The sequence below is a fragment of the Salvia splendens genome, chromosome 6 (genome assembly GCF_004379255.2).
Source record: "Salvia splendens isolate huo1 chromosome 6, SspV2, whole genome shotgun sequence".
Classification (NCBI taxonomy): Eukaryota; Viridiplantae; Streptophyta; class Magnoliopsida; order Lamiales; family Lamiaceae; genus Salvia; species Salvia splendens.
The window spans coordinates 30,978,699-30,996,808 of record NC_056037.1 but is presented as its reverse complement, the minus strand read 5'-3'; the positions used below and the strand labels follow the sequence as shown (position 1 = coordinate 30,996,808).

The following is an 18,110-nucleotide window of genomic DNA, read 5'->3' as shown; positions in this document are numbered from 1 at the left end:
GACTAAAGTAATGTTTGACAATAAAAGAATAGTTTTGCAGATACCGAAAATGCCCTCCATGGCATTTAGAAGATTTTTTCAAATATAGAGGGTATAAAAGACTGACAGGTATAAAAATATAATTCCTAGAGACCAAAAAAAGATATAAAATTTTTAGGGACCATGATACATTTTTCTCCAAGACCAGGAACTATTAATTATTCAGGGAATTTGGGTAAATGACCAAGCTCATTAATAGGGCTACTAGCCGTCAACTTACATTTATTGTACTGCTTAATGGGCTTCAAAATTCGAGCTGACATTATTTCTCATAAGAAAAAAAATGGATTCGAACATAATGCAAATTAGATTAATTAGTACTTGTGGAGTCGGGGATTGCTCTACCAGGATAACGCTAAATGTATGTAGTAGTACTATATACAATATCATACATATATATGATGGGGTACGTACTAAACAAGCCCAATAGCAGTGACGGCCCATCAGCCCAAAGCCCAAGGAAGAGTATCAGTTCGGCATTACCAAAGAGTTCGGCCCCAGCCTACAGCTCGGTAAAAGCCGACCAATCAGTTCGGCATTACCAAAGAGTTCGGCCCCAGCCTACAGCTCGGTAAAAGCCGACCAATCAAGCTCTACTCTCAGATCGGCAAAAGCTGCTCGGCAATAGTTCAGCAGTTCGGTCTCAGTATTCGACCGAACTGGGAGATAGTGGACCCATGCAGGATCTCATGACCACTACACGATCTATTTAGTGGTGTCAAATCATGCAGGATCTCATGCGGGATAAGCGGACCAAACAAAGAGGTAGTGGACCCATGCAGGATCTCCATGACCTCCACGACATCCACAACCATCATTAGTGGTGATGCAAGCCACGATCTTAGTTCAATGTATAAATAGAACTTAGATCAGATAGACTGGGGTTAGGTTCTCGAGAGATCAAATATCAAATAGCAAGTCTGTATTGTAAGCTGTAGAAAACAGATCAAGCAATACAACTCTGCCCTCTTTTCTTCCCGTGGACGTAGATTTACCTCAGTAAATCGAACCACGTAAATCTCTGTGTCGTGATCTGTATTTTCCAGCATTCATCACCATCAAAAATTCGCCCAACCATCACTGGCGCCGTCTGTGGGAACACAAAGAACCAAATTTGTGATAAAGCGAATTTTTGACCCTTTTTCCACCCCAAAAAAATGCATACCAGATCACATACTACCCGTAATACCGTTCGTGAAAACCATGAGGAAGCTAGTCCAGCCCGCAGGTCCGGAAAACAGCCTCGGGAGACATCTACTTCCAGTTTTCACGATGAAGGAACAAGCCGCTCAAAAGGTCCACACACCGAGTCTTCCCAGCAGCCTGATTTGAATGAGGCTGTCAAGCTGTTCTTGGCTGAGAAGCAGGATGAGTTCTTAGCCTTCCTGCAAAAGAGCCAAGAGCCGAAGACGAAAACGGTGGATTCTCCTTCCTCATCCAGACATGAAAGTCACTACCGCAGTAGTGCCGTGTCTTCCAGGAAGAAGAATCCTCAACCCCGACATGTTCCTGTTCCTCCTCGGTACCGGAATCACAGGAGATCTCCATCTCCTCCATACCGAAGAGATGTCGGGTTCGCCATGTACGGAGCATTGAAGACTCCGTTCTCGGACGATATCACCCGAACTCCCCTTCCACAGAACTACCGAACTCCGTCGATGACTTATGACGGGTTGGTGAATCCTCATGACTTCCTGGGACGCTATCAGTATAACATGGCGAACCAGGGTCTCAATGAGGTCCATATGTGCAAGCTGTTTCCCGAGCTGCTTATCGGGAACGCAAGAAGGTGGTTCGATAGCCTCCCCCAAGGCAGCATTAGATCTTACCGAGATCTAATGGATGCTTTCCACAGGAGGTTCTTTCAGAAAGCGGAAGCCCGAATCACTTCGGCTCAGCTGCTTTCTACACGTCAAGGTCGCGACGAAAAGATCAGCGACTTTATGACGAGGTTCCACAAGGAATGCCTACAAGTAGATAATCTCAATGATCTACTTGTTATTTCGGCATTCCAAAATGGAATCCTGCCCGGAGCTCTCTACAGAAAGCTCGTGGAATGCAGTCCGCAAACAGCTCAAGAGATGTGGGACATTGCGGACCAGTTCTCCCGTGCCGATGAGGCAGACCGTCGCAAACGGTCTTTAGACAGCTCATCCCGAGGAGACGGGAGGAAGCCCGATCATAGCGATCAGGGACATCCTCGCCGAACTCCTTTTGGCGATCAGGGACATCCTCGCCGAACTCCTTTTGAAAGGATTCAAAGGACTCCGGTGCAAGACCGATTGGGGCCACGTCTCAATCCTGAGAAGCCGCCCGCCCGCCGTGATTCCGGTTGAGATCGGCGTACCCAGTCCCCGAACTCTAAATTTCTCCTCAGAAATGAATGATGACGGACTGAGAGCCGAACTAGATCTGGCCGAAGAAAGAAGAGAATTGGCCTGCATAAAAGCAGCCAAGTACAAGGAGCAAGTAGCCCGGTATTATAACCAAAGGGTGAAAAAGCTGCAATTTCAAGTGGGAGATCTCGTCTTGAGAAACAACGAAGTAAGCCGAGCAGAAAAGCTGGGCAAACTCGAACCCACATGGGAAGGTCCATATCGGGTGTCAGAAGTCCTCGGCAAAGGGTCTTACAAATTGACTCACATGTCAGGAGAACAAGTACCCCGAACATGGCACATTTCCAACCTCAAGAAGTTCCATTTGTAAGAGACAGTCCGGTCAGTCAGTCTTGTGTCTAGTTCGGTCCTAGAGGTATGTGCTTTCTTTGTGCTTGTTCGTCCTTTTTTGTCTATGTGCGTTTGGTTTGTCTATGTGCGTTTGGTTTGTCTATGTGCGTTTTGTCTGTCTATGTGCGTGTCGTCTCTTACAAATGTTACTGAGGTATCTTGTTCTTTAAAGGCTGATCCCTTTCTTAGAACATATATAAGCCAACGATTGTGAGTCCAAGCTTCTAAGGAGGATACAAGACCACAATTCAGCTTAAGAAACAAGCAGTTCGTCTGAAACGAACTGCAACAAAGGGAAAGTCCGATCCACGCGATAAAACTCGCCGAATTAGGACAAGGGAAAGTCCGATCCACGCGATAAAACTCGCCGAATTAGGACAAGGGAAAGTCCGATCCACGCGATAAAACTCGCCGAATTAGGACACAAGCTTAGTCCGGTCAAAGAAATTTACTTCATAAGACCAAAGACGAGTCCGGTCAAAGAAGTTTATTTCATAAGACCGAGGACCAAGTCCGGTCAAAGAAGTTTACTTCATAAGACCAAAGACGAGTCCGGTCAAAGAAGCTCACTTCATAAGACCGAGGACGAGTCCGGTCAAAAGAAGTTTACTTCATAAGACCGAGGACGAGCACGATGAAATTTTTTCGCCGAGCTGTAAATACGCAGTGTTAGAAGCGAAATGAAGATTTCATTTATTAAAACTTGTTCGGCATACAACTCCGCTGCCCTACGGGAAGGCGTTACGCTATTACAAAGGACTATTCTACTGTCCCTGGTTGCTAAAGTTGAGCCATCTATTCACAAAATCCTCGTGAAGCCGAGTTCGGGCGTTCTCGGCAGCTGAAGAATAAGCAGGTCGACGAGATGCTCTAATCGACCTACCGCCTCTTCCCTGAGCCCGGGAAGCTCTAGCACCTCGGCGGCGAAGAGTCTCTTCACGAAGCATTTGTTGATCTTGCTCACTCATAATCACAGCTCCTCTACGAACTTCAGTCCGTTCTCGTCTTGACGTTTCCGGCTGCTCCTGAGTTCGTTGCTGACTTGGAGTAGGGTTTTGAGCAAGTGAATCAGGGGTTTGAGCTAGAGTGTGACCATCTGTTGGCGGGAAATGCCTAAGGAATCTCTCGATTGAGGGACGCCGGGAAAGAATGATGTCGTACCGAGAAGCCCAGCGCCGCAATGATTTCACGACTTGTTGGCAATCCGAGCTCTCCAGCGCATTGTTCCTCCGGAATACATGATATTCCTCCCACAGTTCGTCAACTCGTTCCTGAACTTCAGAGATGGTCATTCCCCCGCGCCTGCAGATGAAATCCTCATACGCAGTCCTCTCAGCGACGGCGGTATTCAGCTCGGCCTCCAGATCTTTCTTTTCGGACTCTAAGTCCTTATTGTCGGCCTCCAGCTTCACTGAACGAGCCAAGAGTTCGTCATTCTTCACCTGGTCAGCTATGGCTCTTTTCTCAGCTTCGTCTAAAGCCGAAGAGTACAGCCGCTTCCAGTGAAGTACCTCCAGCTCCTTAAGAGTTCAGAATATAGAGCAGCTATGTCAGTTCGGCATTTCAGATTACTGAGCAGGTAGTAAACCACAACAGGAGTAAAAGAGAGTACGAAAGGCTATACGAAGACACAAGAGCAGAAAGAAGAATTTTTTCATTCATAAGAAAAAATTTTTTCTACACAAGGGCTTCAAAGCCGTTTTACAAGAAGGAAGAAACTAAACTAAGAGAAGGGAGACGAAATCATACTCCACCAGCTTCGTCTCCGCCTTCTCGGTGAGGTTCAGCTTCCTTCTCCTTGTCTGCTTCAGCTTCAGCCTCGGCCTCCCTGCTCTCCCCAGCCTGCTCGGCGCCACCGTAGCCGATCTGCTGGGCCTCCTGCTCGGCCTGCTCATCGCCGGTCTGCCGCTCATGCTGCTCGGTCTCACCCTCTCCATGGAAAATTGGAGCGGGTGAAACTGACCCTATGGAGGCAAAGATAGCCTCCATATTCTCATCGCGGTCAGCTCGGCAACTACGAACTTGGTCTGCAGAAAGCAGGACCGAGGACGAAGCAAGCTCCTCAAGCACCGGCAGACTCTGAAGCCGAGCTGCTATCTCTCGGCCGTACAGCGGCAGGATGACTTCGGGACCCTGCTCGGCTTTATCGGTCATCAGTTTCAGCAGATCACCGACAAAGGCCGAAAATTGGTTGCTCAGAAAGAGTTTCTCCGCGAAAGCACGGAGAACCTCTCCTTGGGCAACCACGGCGGCAGCATCCCTCCGTTTCGTCTGCTCTCGCTGGATGACGAGCTGGTTTTTGGCAAACTGAGCTTCATCTTGGGCCGAAATCCTAGCAGCTCTGGCTTTCTCAAAGTTTGCCTCAGCCTGCTCGGCCCGATGACAAGCAGCCGCCAACTTCCTCTGCATCTCAGCATAGTCGTTGGACGCTTTGGAGAGTTCGACGGCGACGAGCTTGGAGAGCATATCGTTCCTCTGAAAATGGAAAAAGCAAAAAGTCAACAGAGGGGCTACAAAAAATACAGAAAAAAAAAGCAAGGCCAGAAAATCAAGAAGAAAGTTCACCTCGGCGAAGTCCGTGGGCCATAAAAACGGCTCACAGATATGTTCCGAAGGAGGCGCCAAGACCACGTCTTTCTCCGGCGCTCTTGGGGGCTTCTGGGTCTTCCCCTTCCTACTTGCCGAAGTCGACTCCGGCTTCTTTGGATCCGAAGAGGTCTTTTGCCTCTTCGGATTCTTCTCGGCATCAGACGCCGAGCTGGTGGTTTTCGGCCTCTCCGGCTCCTTGGACTCAGAGGATTGGCGACTGAGCTTATTTAGCATGTTCACTGCCGAAAAGCAAGGAAACAAGGTTAGTTTTCGCCGCTAAAAGCAGTAAAGCATAAAAAAGAAATCCTCACCCTCAGTTTCTTCGTCCGAAGACGAGATATTGAACACGAGGTCGCCCTTGACGAGCTCAGTTTCCGAGTACTGTTTCCTAATCATAGGAATCTTATTGAGCTCGCCCTCGAGCTCGGCCAACGGTTCTAACCGAGGATGAGGAATCACGGACTTCGGCCCTCTCCAGGGAAAGCCCGGAGCCGCTGTCCTATTATAAAAAAAGAAGCGGTTTTGCCATTTCGGCCATTTGGTTTTGCAGAAGGCCCTAAAAGGCTGTAAAGGGATCAAGTAAAACCAAGATCCCTTCCTTTTAAACTGGAAAAAATTAAGGATTGCCCTCAGAGACAGATCCTTATCTAGCCTACGCAGTTCGGCAGCAAAGGCCGATAAGTGCCTCCAAGAGTTCGGAGTCACCTGACCTAAAGGGAGTTGAAAAAAATCTAGCAGCTCTACAAAGGCAGGGGGAAGAGGGAAACGAAGCCCGCATTCCAAGCCGGCTTCGTAAACGGTGGCATAACCCTCCGGCGGCTCGTTAGCCCTATGATCGTCGTCGGGAACCACCGCCTTCCCCCTGGGAAGAAGATATTTTTCGTATATGGATATCACAGTATCCTTACTCAAGATGCTGTGAAAATACTCTACGGTCTTCTCCCCGGATTCTTTCCGGCTAGAAGACCCCTTATCCCCTTTCCTACCGCTACCTGACTCAGAAGAAGAAGAAGACATAGTTCTTACTCTTTGAAAGTTTGAAGAAATTCTGAAGAAACTCTTGAAAGCGGAAGGAAATTTTTACGCAAAAGAGAGAGGATGCAGAAGAAGCAATAGCAAAAGTATTCAAATGATGAAGAAAGGACGTATTTATCAGATTCGGAGAAGATTTCAAAATCATCGCACCGTTTCGAATCCCACCTTTTCAGGATTCAACGGCCGGATTTTACTGTCGCATTTAATGCAGTCACGCGCAAGGCACGTCCCCTGACGTCAGCCTCCCCCGTACCTTTATCCAGAATGCCGAAGTGACTCGCTTCGCCGAAGTGATTCACTTCGCTTTTCGGGGGGGGTAGTGATGGGGTACGTACTAAACAAGCCCAATAGCAGTGACGGCCCATCAGCCCAAAGCCCAAGGAAGAGTATCAGTTCGGCATTACCAAAGAGTTCGGCCCCAGCCTACAGCTCGGTAAAAGCCGACCAATCAGTTCGGCATTACCAAAGAGTTCGGCCCCAGCCTACAGCTCGGTAAAAGCCGACCAATCAAGCTCTACTCTCAGATCGGCAAAAGCTGCTCGGCAATAGTTCAGCAGTTCGGTCTCAGTATTCGACCGAACTGGGAGATAGTGGACCCATGCAGGATCTCATGACCACTACACGATCTATTTAGTGGTGTCAAATCATGCAGGATCTCATGCGGGATAAGCGGACCAAACAAAGAGGTAGTGGACCCATGCAGGATCTCCATGACCTCCACGACATCCACAACCATCATTAGTGGTGATGCAAGCCACGATCTTAGTTCAATGTATAAATAGAACTTAGATCAGATAGACTGGGGTTAGGTTCTCGAGAGATCAAATATCAAATAGCAAGTCTGTATTGTAAGCTGTAGAAAACAGATCAAGCAATACAACTCTGCCCTCTTTTCTTCCCGTGGACGTAGATTTACCTCAGTAAATCGAACCACGTAAATCTCTGTGTCGTGATCTGTATTTTCCAGCATTCATCACCATCAAAAATTCGCCCAACCATCAATATACATCACGCAAATTACATTAATTATTAGTGCAATATATAGTTTCCCCAGAATCCTCTTGTAAATTGCGTGTTACTAATAATTAACGACTATAGATGGCAGAGAGGCAATTACACATTGAAGGCATGCAAATTAAATTATTTTGACCACATAATCAACGAGTAAAAAGTATGCAAATCTCTCAAATTCAAATCACTCACACCCTTCGACTCCTATATATTCTATATATATATATATATATATATATATATATATATATATATATATATAGGTATATATATATATATATATATATATATATATATAGGTATTTGATCAAAACAAGTATTGGCTTAAACCAAGAAATGCAGACGGTTTTCTGTCCATTGGATTAGCCAATCTAATCTTAAGATTACATTAATTAACGGCTAGATTTATTGGGTAGATATTAATATTTTAATTACTTATGATCTTAAAAGGTTAATTATGTAAATTGCATTATGTCGTTAGTTATAGTATTTCCTATAATTTTGCTCCGTCATCTAATGTTCCTTTTATATGATCATGACCTATATTTTCATCTATTATGACATATTAGAATAAATTAAATTTTTGTGGTATAAAACATAATTCATGTGTTATGACTTGAATGTAATTATACTTTGACCCTATTTTACCATGTTTTTTATTATGACACATAACATTAATTAGTATGACCCAAAGATATGTCTATATTTTTGGGTAATTTTTTTTGTCGTGCTTGAATTGTAAAGGCATTTTTAGTATGGTTATACCATATAATCCATGTGTTATGACTTGAATGTAATTATATTTTGACCCTATTTTACCATATTTTTTATTATGACACATAACATTAATTAGTATGACCCAAAGATATGTCTATATTTTTGGGTAATTTTTTTTTGTCGTGTTTGAATTGTAAAGGCGTTTTTAGTATGGTTATGCCATATAATCCCTGTGTTATGACTTGAATGTAATTATATTTTGACCCTATTTTACCATATTTTTTATTATGACACATAACATAAATTAGTATGACCCAAAGATATGTCTATATTTTTGGTTAATTTTTTTTTGTCGTGCTTGAATTGTAAAGGCGTTTTTAGTATGGTTATGCCATGAGTAAAACGGAACGTCAGTTTATATTTTTGAGTAATGATCCCATGATTTACGCGAAGAAAAAACGGAACGTCAGTTTATTTTTTTTTAGTTCCCATATTACCCTTTTATGCCTCAATTCGTTATTATTATGACCTAACAAAATGGTTGACAAGACTAAATCGTGGCCGTTCATAATCAGATCCTCCGTTCCAGATTTGGTCTGTATTTTTGTACTTAAGGGCGTATTTTGATAGATTAAGACCCTATATATATATATATATATATATATATATATATATATATATATATATATATATATATATATATATATATATATATAGGGTTGTGTTAAAGATAGAACCATTCTTAAGTGTAGAACCTAGAACTCTACATATTTTATTCATTGGATGAGGAAAAAATGACGGTCAAGATTAAAAATCATACATATTAGACTATGTTTCCACGACATTCCGGACTCAATATGTGAAAAAACTCACATGTTGATGGAAGAATGAATGAAATGAAGAAGAGTCCATGCATGCTTTATTTTTTCACTTCTCTGCATTCACCCATTAATAATAATTTTGGTTGTAATGGGAAGTTGCTGTGCAAATCAACACCATTGGATTAAAAGATCTAACGACCTCCGTTTGACATTTGTTCTACGTTTAAGAATGGTTCTATCTTGATCACAATCCTATATATATATATATATATATATATATATATATATATATATATATATATATTACTAACATGTATCCCGCAAAATAAAAGAATAAGAAAACAAAAACTCTAATGAATGCAGCCATGAAACCGTCCCATTTCATTCTTCTCCTAATCATCCTCCAAACCTCCACCATCTTCCGGCCATCCTGGCCGTGAAATACGTGTCGATCAACAACGCAAAGAACTATCCGGGAGGGAAGCGGTTCGAGAACGAGATCGGAATCCCATACACCCTAAAGATCATGGAAGAGATCAACAACTACATCTATAAAATTTTCCAGCAAAAAACCGAATCCGACAGGAAACCAGTGAAAGTGGCCACAGTTTTCATCCGGCAATACGACGGCGCAGAGGCCATAACCTACGGCGAGACCGTCAACGTCAGTGCACTCTACTTACAAGGGTACCAAGGGAACCTCAAATGGGAGTACACATCTCTCCTCCACCACGAGCTCACGCATGTTTTCCAGTGGGACGGCGAGGGGCAGGCGCAGATAGGCCTCGTTGGGGGGATGGCTGATTACATGATACTTGCGTCCAACTATTATCCCGAGGGATTCGCGAGTCGCGGGATGGGGCAGAGGTGGGACCAGGGCTATGATTTCACGGCGAGGTTCTTGGAGTATTGTGAGGGGCTGAAACCGGGGTTTGTGGCGGCGTTGAATAAGAAGATGAGGCATAATTTTTCTGAGAGTTTCTTTGTGGAGTTGTTGGGGAAGCCGGTGGCGCAGCTATGGTCGGAGTATAAGGCTAAATATGGGAATATTCATTCTACTGTTTTAAAGAAGAATAAATTGAATAATTGAAGAACGAGGAATTTTATTTACATGGATATATTTTGATCCCGAGTTTAATTTGAAAGGTGATGATAGACTTCGCCTGAGTAAAAAGGATATAGTATATTATTATATTTAGGGCTCAATCACCATTGCTTCATAGGAAAAGTCAAAATTAAAATGCATACATATTCACAATTTACAAACATAATTGATATCAAATATATATAGATAAAAAAAACAAATTATATTGTGCTTAAGAATGTTAAGCATGAAAAATATATCAAGAGAGATATTTATGTAAAAGATCCAGAACACCTTTATCTTGATGGAATCACTATCTCTTATTTTATTCTCTCCACTTAACTCACAAAATATATAACACTATATAAAATCTCGTGTCGAAAAGGAAATGTCCAACTTAGAATGGGACGGAGGGAATACAAAGAATAGAGGCGAACCATTAGATTCACTATGGGGCAAGAGTCCAATAAATATGGATGATAATTGACAGACGAGCAAATCCTATACAAGTTCCCCATGAAATCCTATATCTTCAAAAACATTTTCACTTCTACTTTCCCTGATTATCACAAATAGAAATAAATTTTTTTCACTTCCCTAATTTATCATTAGAAAATTCATAATAGCATAATTGTTACTTTTCCATAAATCACATTTTTTTATGAATAAATGAACATAAATTTAAAGTCTGGGCAACGAAGAACATAAAATAAAATTCTCATTTTTATATATGTATAAATTTAATCCAAAGTTCTTACTATTCATGGCTTTAAATGCAATTCACCGTATAGCAGTTTGCGCCAACATAAAAACAATTAAGATTTTTCATTCAATTTTTTGATGTGCTAATATTCCATGTTATCAATTCTTTTTTCGATTTTTTCTGCTCTTTATTTTTCGATTTCAGTCCCTTGTATGTAGTTATATTCTAGTTAATATTTTTTACAATTAATAATCAATTATCTCATAAATAATATGATTATTTGTTAATAAGTATTATTAATATTTTATTAAATTTATTAGCAAGACACTTGTATAAAATGATAATAAACTAGGAATGGGTATTCCGTTAATCTATTATTGGTTAATCAATAATTGAAACAAAAAAGTCGACTATTAGCTACTAGGGTTGGAACGGTACGGTATACCATGCCGAAATTGCCATACCGCATACCGTACCGAAAAATGCGGTATGACCAAAAACCTTACCTTTACCGTACTGCTTTTTTCGGTATACCGCATACCGGTATACCGAAAAGTCGGTATACCAAAATTTAGATATCGTTACCTTACCGATATTTCGGTATACCGTACCGTGATTTCGACATACCGCAATATGCGGTATGCCGAAATCACGGTACGGTATACCGAATACCACCTGTCAAAACCTAACATTCATGCATTAAATAGCAAAAATATCATTTTAAACATCTAAGAAATATCCAAAGTGATAAAAATCCATCACAAAGCAAACATAGTTCATGACATTCAAAATCTATTCAACTTCAAAAAAGATGTCACTAATCCAAAGAACCGACAAGGGGAGGAGCAGGGCAGAGCCGACGGGGAGCGACCTGAGATGACATCAATCATCATCAACACCTGAGATGACAAAGAAGGGGAAACATTAGCCGTGGTATTGGTTAGATACAGAACATGTGTAATTCTGAACAATTCTTCTACCGAATATAAAAGCCCTATTTATAACAACTAATAAATATAATAATCTAAAACATAACAGGAAAAGACTACTAACAAACTATAATATCTAAACAATTAACAAATACTACTACCTAACAAAAAAACTTGAAAGACATCTGTTTGATTAGATATTGAATATACTCTGTCATAATTGTTTTAGTTGTATAATTACTTATTACGTGCATGTGCTATATTTTTCCAGTTACATCTAAAATTAATTTGAATATCTGTTCCTAGACAATAATAAAACCATACTAGTTCTCCAAGTATAGTACCACTATTTCAATCAGAAATTGGTAGTAGTACATACACAAATTACAACTATATGATTCAAAGCTCACAAATTGATAAACAATTACATGCAAAGCAAATTTTATAACAGATTAATATACACCAATGAAGAAATAAAAGGTTTGCCATGACATACCTTGGCAAACCATAAGTGCAAAGGATTAGCTCAAGTAGAAGATATTGCTTTAAAAGCATCTTGGCTCATGTTTGGATCTACAAAAGAATCACAAAAGAATAATTAACATCTATAAGGATATAAATATAATAATTTATACTAAAGAGTAAAGCAACATACTCTTTTCAATTTCTTCAATTTCTCTATAAAATTCAAGGTCATCATCAGTAGGATCCTTATATAAGTTGAAATTTTAAGCTCTAAGCCAATCATTAGTGCACACCACTGCCTCCACCATTTTTGGACTCAAACACGTTCTAAAAGGATCCACAACCCTTTTACCTAAGCTAAAAGCTGACTCACTTGCGACCGTTGAGTTTGGAATTGTAAAGATATCCTTCGCAGTTAGTGAAAGGATTGGATACCTAGATGCATTTAATTTCCACTATTCCAAAAGATCAATATTAGGATTAGACCTCTTCTTCATCTCATTAGATCAAAATTAGGATTAAATTAAGAATAGGTGTACATTTTGCTTTGTTCTTCCGAAAGGCACAAAGAAGGCTGCTGTGTTAGATTAAGAAATCAATGGCAAGTATGCTAGTCAAGTTTACAACAATTTTAAATCTCCATTCCAAAATGCAAATGCACTCAATAAAAACATTACTTCTCCAAGCAAGAAGCAGATGATCATGAATTACCTAAATTGCATCTGCATACATACGCTACCTCATCTGCATACATACGCTATCTCTATTAATTACGGTCATCATCTAAGGCATCTCAACAAGGTAAAGCAGGATTCCTACCTTATTAGGTCATGGAGGAAATCTACGCTCTCATTAAAACAACAAACTACAGAAAATCAAGTAACTAGAAAAAAAATCAATGAATAGCTTACGGTACCAGCGGACGGCGGTGGTGGAGTGGCTGTCGACTGCGTCTGCGGAGCCTCTGTGTGTGTCGTGGGTGCGGTGCGGGGGTGCTGTGTGGGGGTGCGGCGGAGATAATGTTCTAGGGTTGCAAGAATTCCTCCCTTTAGGTTTCAATTATGTTTAATAAAATTATATAATAATATATTTTATAAATAATAAATATGTTAAATATGGTATATCTGCGGTATATACCGCCAATTACGGTATATACCGTATTTGCGGTATACCGTGTTATACCAGTATATACCGTAAATTTACGGTATATACCGCAAATATGCGGTATATACCGCAATTGCGGTATGATGCGGTATAACGCGGTATACCGTTGTATATACAAAATGCATACATTTACCGTACCTAAAACTGTCGGTACGATATGATACCGTACCGAAAAGTACGGTATACCAAAAATTCGGTATTTTCGATATTTTTTCAGTACGGTAAGTGCGGTATTTCGGTATATTTACCCAGCCCTATTAGCTACCGATAACCGAATTTTTCAGTTTCATTTCGTTTCCAATTATAACTGATCTCATTTGGTTCCAAGTATCTACCTAAGGTGTGATTGAATTCGGCTAACCGATCAATTAATAAGCCCTAATATAAACACTGTATGAATATCCATTCATCCCTTAATAATAAATCACATTTGCTATTTTGGGTTGTCCCTTAAAAATAGATCAATTTTATTTAAAGAAACTTTTTCTCTCTAATGAGGTGAGTCTCATTCTCCATTACCAACACCCCAATCACTTTTTTTCTCTATCTTTCTTAACCAATTGTGTAGTAGACTCTATGTAATTTCAAATGTGGCCTGTGTATACTATTACTACTATATATAAACACGAGTAGGTAAACTACATTTAATTTTCTTTTTACATTTTCCCCATATACATCTCGTAAATATTCAAGAATTAATTACCAATTCCATGCGCCGATATATGGATGCTTGTCAATTTCCACATTTTGACTACAAAATCAACACCATATTGTATGCAATCTATCACATTCAAACTTTCAAACCACACCCTCCTATATACTCTCCACAAAAAAAAAAAAAAAAAAACCACAAAATAAAATACTAAACTCCGCCATGAAAGTCCCCTATTTCCTCCTCCTAGTCCTCCTCGTTCTCCCGGCCACCCTCGCTGTGAAATACAAGGCGATGAACGACGCGAAAAGCTACCCGGGAGGGAAGCGGTTCGAGAAGGAGATCGGAATCCCATACACACTAGAGATCATGAAAGACATCAACCACTTCATCTGGGACATATTCCAGCAATACAACCAATCCGACCGGAAACAAGTCGAAGTAGCCACGGTTTTTATCCGACAATACGACGGCGCGGAGGCTATAACCTATGGCGAGCAAGTCAACGTCAGCGCCCTCTTCTTACAAGGCTACCAAGGCAACCTGAAATGGGAGTACACCTCTATCCTCCACCACGAGCTCACGCACGTTTTCCAGTGGGACGGCGAGGGGAAGGCGCCGGTGGGGCTGGTCGAGGGGGTGGCCGATTACATGAAACTGGTGTCGAACTATAATCAAAAGGGATTCGCGTCGCGGGGGATGGGGGAGAGGTGGGACCAAGGGTATGACTTCACGGCGAGGTTTTTGGAGTATTGTGAAGAGCTGAGGTCAGGGTTTGTAGCAGCGTTGAATAAGAAGATGAGGCATAACTTTTCTGAGAATTTCTTTGTGGAGTTGATGGGGAAGCCCGTGGCGCAGCTTTGGTTAGAGTATAAGGCTAAATATGGAAATATCAAATAAAGTGACTAATGATTATTTTGTATTGCTAAATATCATAAATGGTTACACATCCGAAAAAACATTCAATATGAACTTGATGTTCAACATTGCAACAACAAATTATAGCATAACATTTGAATTCGTATCACAAAATCGAACAAGATGCTAAATATTATCCACACTTCACCATTTATACACAAACCCTAAATATACAAAATTTGAATAAAAGACAATAATTTCAAACAAAACAAGATGTAAGATATATATAAAATATTAATCATGTAAGCAATTTAAAACAAGCATATCTCAAAATTTGGGAAAAATCGAACAAAGAATGGGACATGGAGTGAGCAGTTCCTACCTCTGAAGTGGAAGGGTATATGAATGAACCTAAACACACCGGATAGAGAGGGATTATGAGGATATTTAGGAATAAGACTGCATATTCGAGATGATCTGAACAAATTTGATAGGTGTTACTCATATCAACTAGATGCATTTTTATTTCTTCTAGTGTTAATCTCATAGGAACTCCATGGTTAAACATGCTTATCCTGGGGGCAATTCTAGGATGGGTGACCCCTGAGATGTTTTTCATGGGACATGTAAGGGAGGACAAAACACGCTAGAAAAACTTGTGTTGATCTGTGAGAACTGTCAATCTGGAAGACGAGTTGTTATGAACAATATCAGGGAAACAGTATTGACGTCGTCATAACTGTCATTAATATCAATATATATTAGGTCCATAAGAAAATAAATCAAATAGTGATTTTATTATTAAAGAGTAGAATTTTAAATGAAACTTATTGATATTAAATGATATATTTACACATTTAATATTATTAAAGTCTTTGAACACTTATTTGATCAATCATCTCAAACTGATATTGGACTTGAGAACAAATGTAAGGAAACGGGTGGCTTACCAAATTCCTAAGTCAATACTCGTATACTCTATCTATTCAATTAAAAATAAAACGTTTTTATTTCTGGATTGTCCTATTAAAAATGAAAGATTTTCTGAAATAAAAAACAACATCATCTCTACTTTTTCCTCTTTCTTACTTTTCTCTCCTCAATAACTCACTAAACAACACTAAATAAAATCCGTGCTGGAAACCAAATGTTTCATATTTAACGAAACGGATGGAGTATATTCCAGCAATCTCCCACTTTCTGCTACCAGACTTCCCGCCGCTTCTGTAGGATTAACATTTACGAAGATGGAGGACCAACTACTGTTGTCATGAACTCGCCTATTTGCCGGGTTATGAAAGTTGGTGGCGTTGATATATAGAGAGAGAACAATGAGAGTCGTTTAAGTTTTCTCTATGCATGTGTCGTGAGTATAGATTGTACTAGTAGCTAGAAGAAGTTTTGTCGTACCATTGGCAAAAAATGAAAAACTTTATAATTTAATATTTTGTTTTTAATACTAATTAAATTTATTAAATTGATGGTTTAAATGGTTATTTTCCCAACTTAAATAGTCATTTTGGATTAATATTACAATTGTACGACGATGGCAAGTTGTCACATGGACTCTAGATGACAAAGTCGACGAGCCGCATACTATCCAACAATGTGTTATTCCTACAAATGTAGTATTCTCTTCGGAAAAATGATCATTTATAGCTTAGCTAGCTAACCGTCACAAATTCAAGGATTAGATGCCATTGTCGAACACGTTGGTTAACAACTGTGGAACATCAAGCCATATATGCCTAAATATTCTCTCTTTAAATGTGTCCAACATATTTATGCCCTAGAACTTATTTACATTCAAAAGCTTGACATATCGGTCAAAGTTGAGGGTAATACTAATTGCAACAAATCAAAAGATTGAATATAGTGCTGCGAAGCGGTTTTTTAGTTACTCACTCCGTCCAAAGAAATTACTCATATTTTGCTATTTTGAATGTCTATAAAAAATAGTCATAGTCATGTATGTATTAAAAATGGAAACCTTTTTTCATACTTAATAGATCATATTTTTTCTTTCTCAGTCTTACTTTTTCTCTTTCCCTCTAGTTTGATCTACTTTTTCCCATCTCTTACTTTACAAATTTTTCATTAAAATCTGTGGCATCGACAAATGAGATTTTTTAATGAATGAATAGAGTATAATGTAGAAAATCAGTGGGGAGAATTGTTCGTTTTATTTAATGATGTCTATGATACAGAGACTACAAGAATATATAGGCTAGAGAATTTCTACATATGGTAAACCTAATTTACAATAATTGTTATTCTATATAAGGCACAATATACTCCCATATCAATTGCATATAATCTTCTTGATTTTATGTGATATTTCTTCTAACACTCCCCCTCAAGCTAAGTAATGGGATTCCCGATACTTAGCTTGCATAGCGGATGGAGGTGGGGTCGGCCGACCCCACCGCCATCCCTGGTGAACTGCCGGAATACTCCTCCCAACGGCCCCCGACCCCACGGCGTTCGGAACTCTGCCCCATGATTCATCTTCAAGCTGCGCGCAGCTTTTGCACCTTCATTGTTATTTCCTCTACTGCTAAATCTTTTATGCGTGGGTTTAGGTTTGGGCCTTTTCATTTATTTTAATTAAAACGTGCAGGGAATACTTTCTTCATAAATAATTTATCTCTATTATAATGGTTAATACTTTCTTTACAAATTACAACTAAGATTGCTCGTAATCTAAATTCATTTTAATTCAAATTAAGGGTTTGAGGCGTAGAGCATAGGCTGTGCAAAAAAAAATTCGGTGCATTATATTATAGGAGTATAGTTTATTGAACATCTTGTAGTCATGTTTTATTAATTAATTTATTTTATTATCGTAGTAACCGATAAATTTTAACCTAATTTTAATAGATATTCCTTCCGTCCGATAAAAATATGAATATTTAGAATGAAATGGAAATTAATGTACAATTGTTAAAATAAGAGATAAATGGAAAGAAAAAGTAATTATAGTATTGTTAGTGGAGAATGTGGCTCATCTACTAGAAAAGGAAGTTACGAAATACTATAAAAGGAGATAATTTTATGTGACATTCCAAAATGAAAATGTATTTATTTTTATGGGACGGATGGAGTAATATCTATCTTTTACTTTTAGTTATTGATTTTAGTTACCTTCTATTTTAGATTAATAGATACTCCATTCGTCCCACAGTAAAAGTCATATTTTGTCATTTCGGTCTGTCATACAATAAGAGTCACATTTCACTTTTGTCATAAATGGTAAATAGGTCTCACATTCCACTAACTCACTTCACTCACATTTTATTATAAAAAATCAATATAAA

General features: G+C 39.5%; 2 protein-coding genes across 2 annotated transcripts; both read left to right on the top strand.

Annotated features, from left to right (window-relative positions):
- The first annotated feature begins 9,464 nt into the window (after positions 1 to 9,464).
- On the top strand, positions 9,465 to 10,028 carry LOC121809100. Its single transcript, XM_042209648.1, has one exon. The coding sequence runs from the start codon at positions 9,465 to 9,467 to the stop codon at positions 10,026 to 10,028; it is 564 nt and encodes a 187-aa protein (XP_042065582.1).
- A 4,129-nt stretch (positions 10,029 to 14,157) lies between these two features.
- Positions 14,158 to 14,835, top strand: LOC121809099. Its single transcript, XM_042209647.1, has one exon. The coding sequence runs from the start codon at positions 14,158 to 14,160 to the stop codon at positions 14,833 to 14,835; it is 678 nt and encodes a 225-aa protein (XP_042065581.1).
- The last annotated feature ends 3,275 nt before the right edge of the window (positions 14,836 to 18,110 follow it).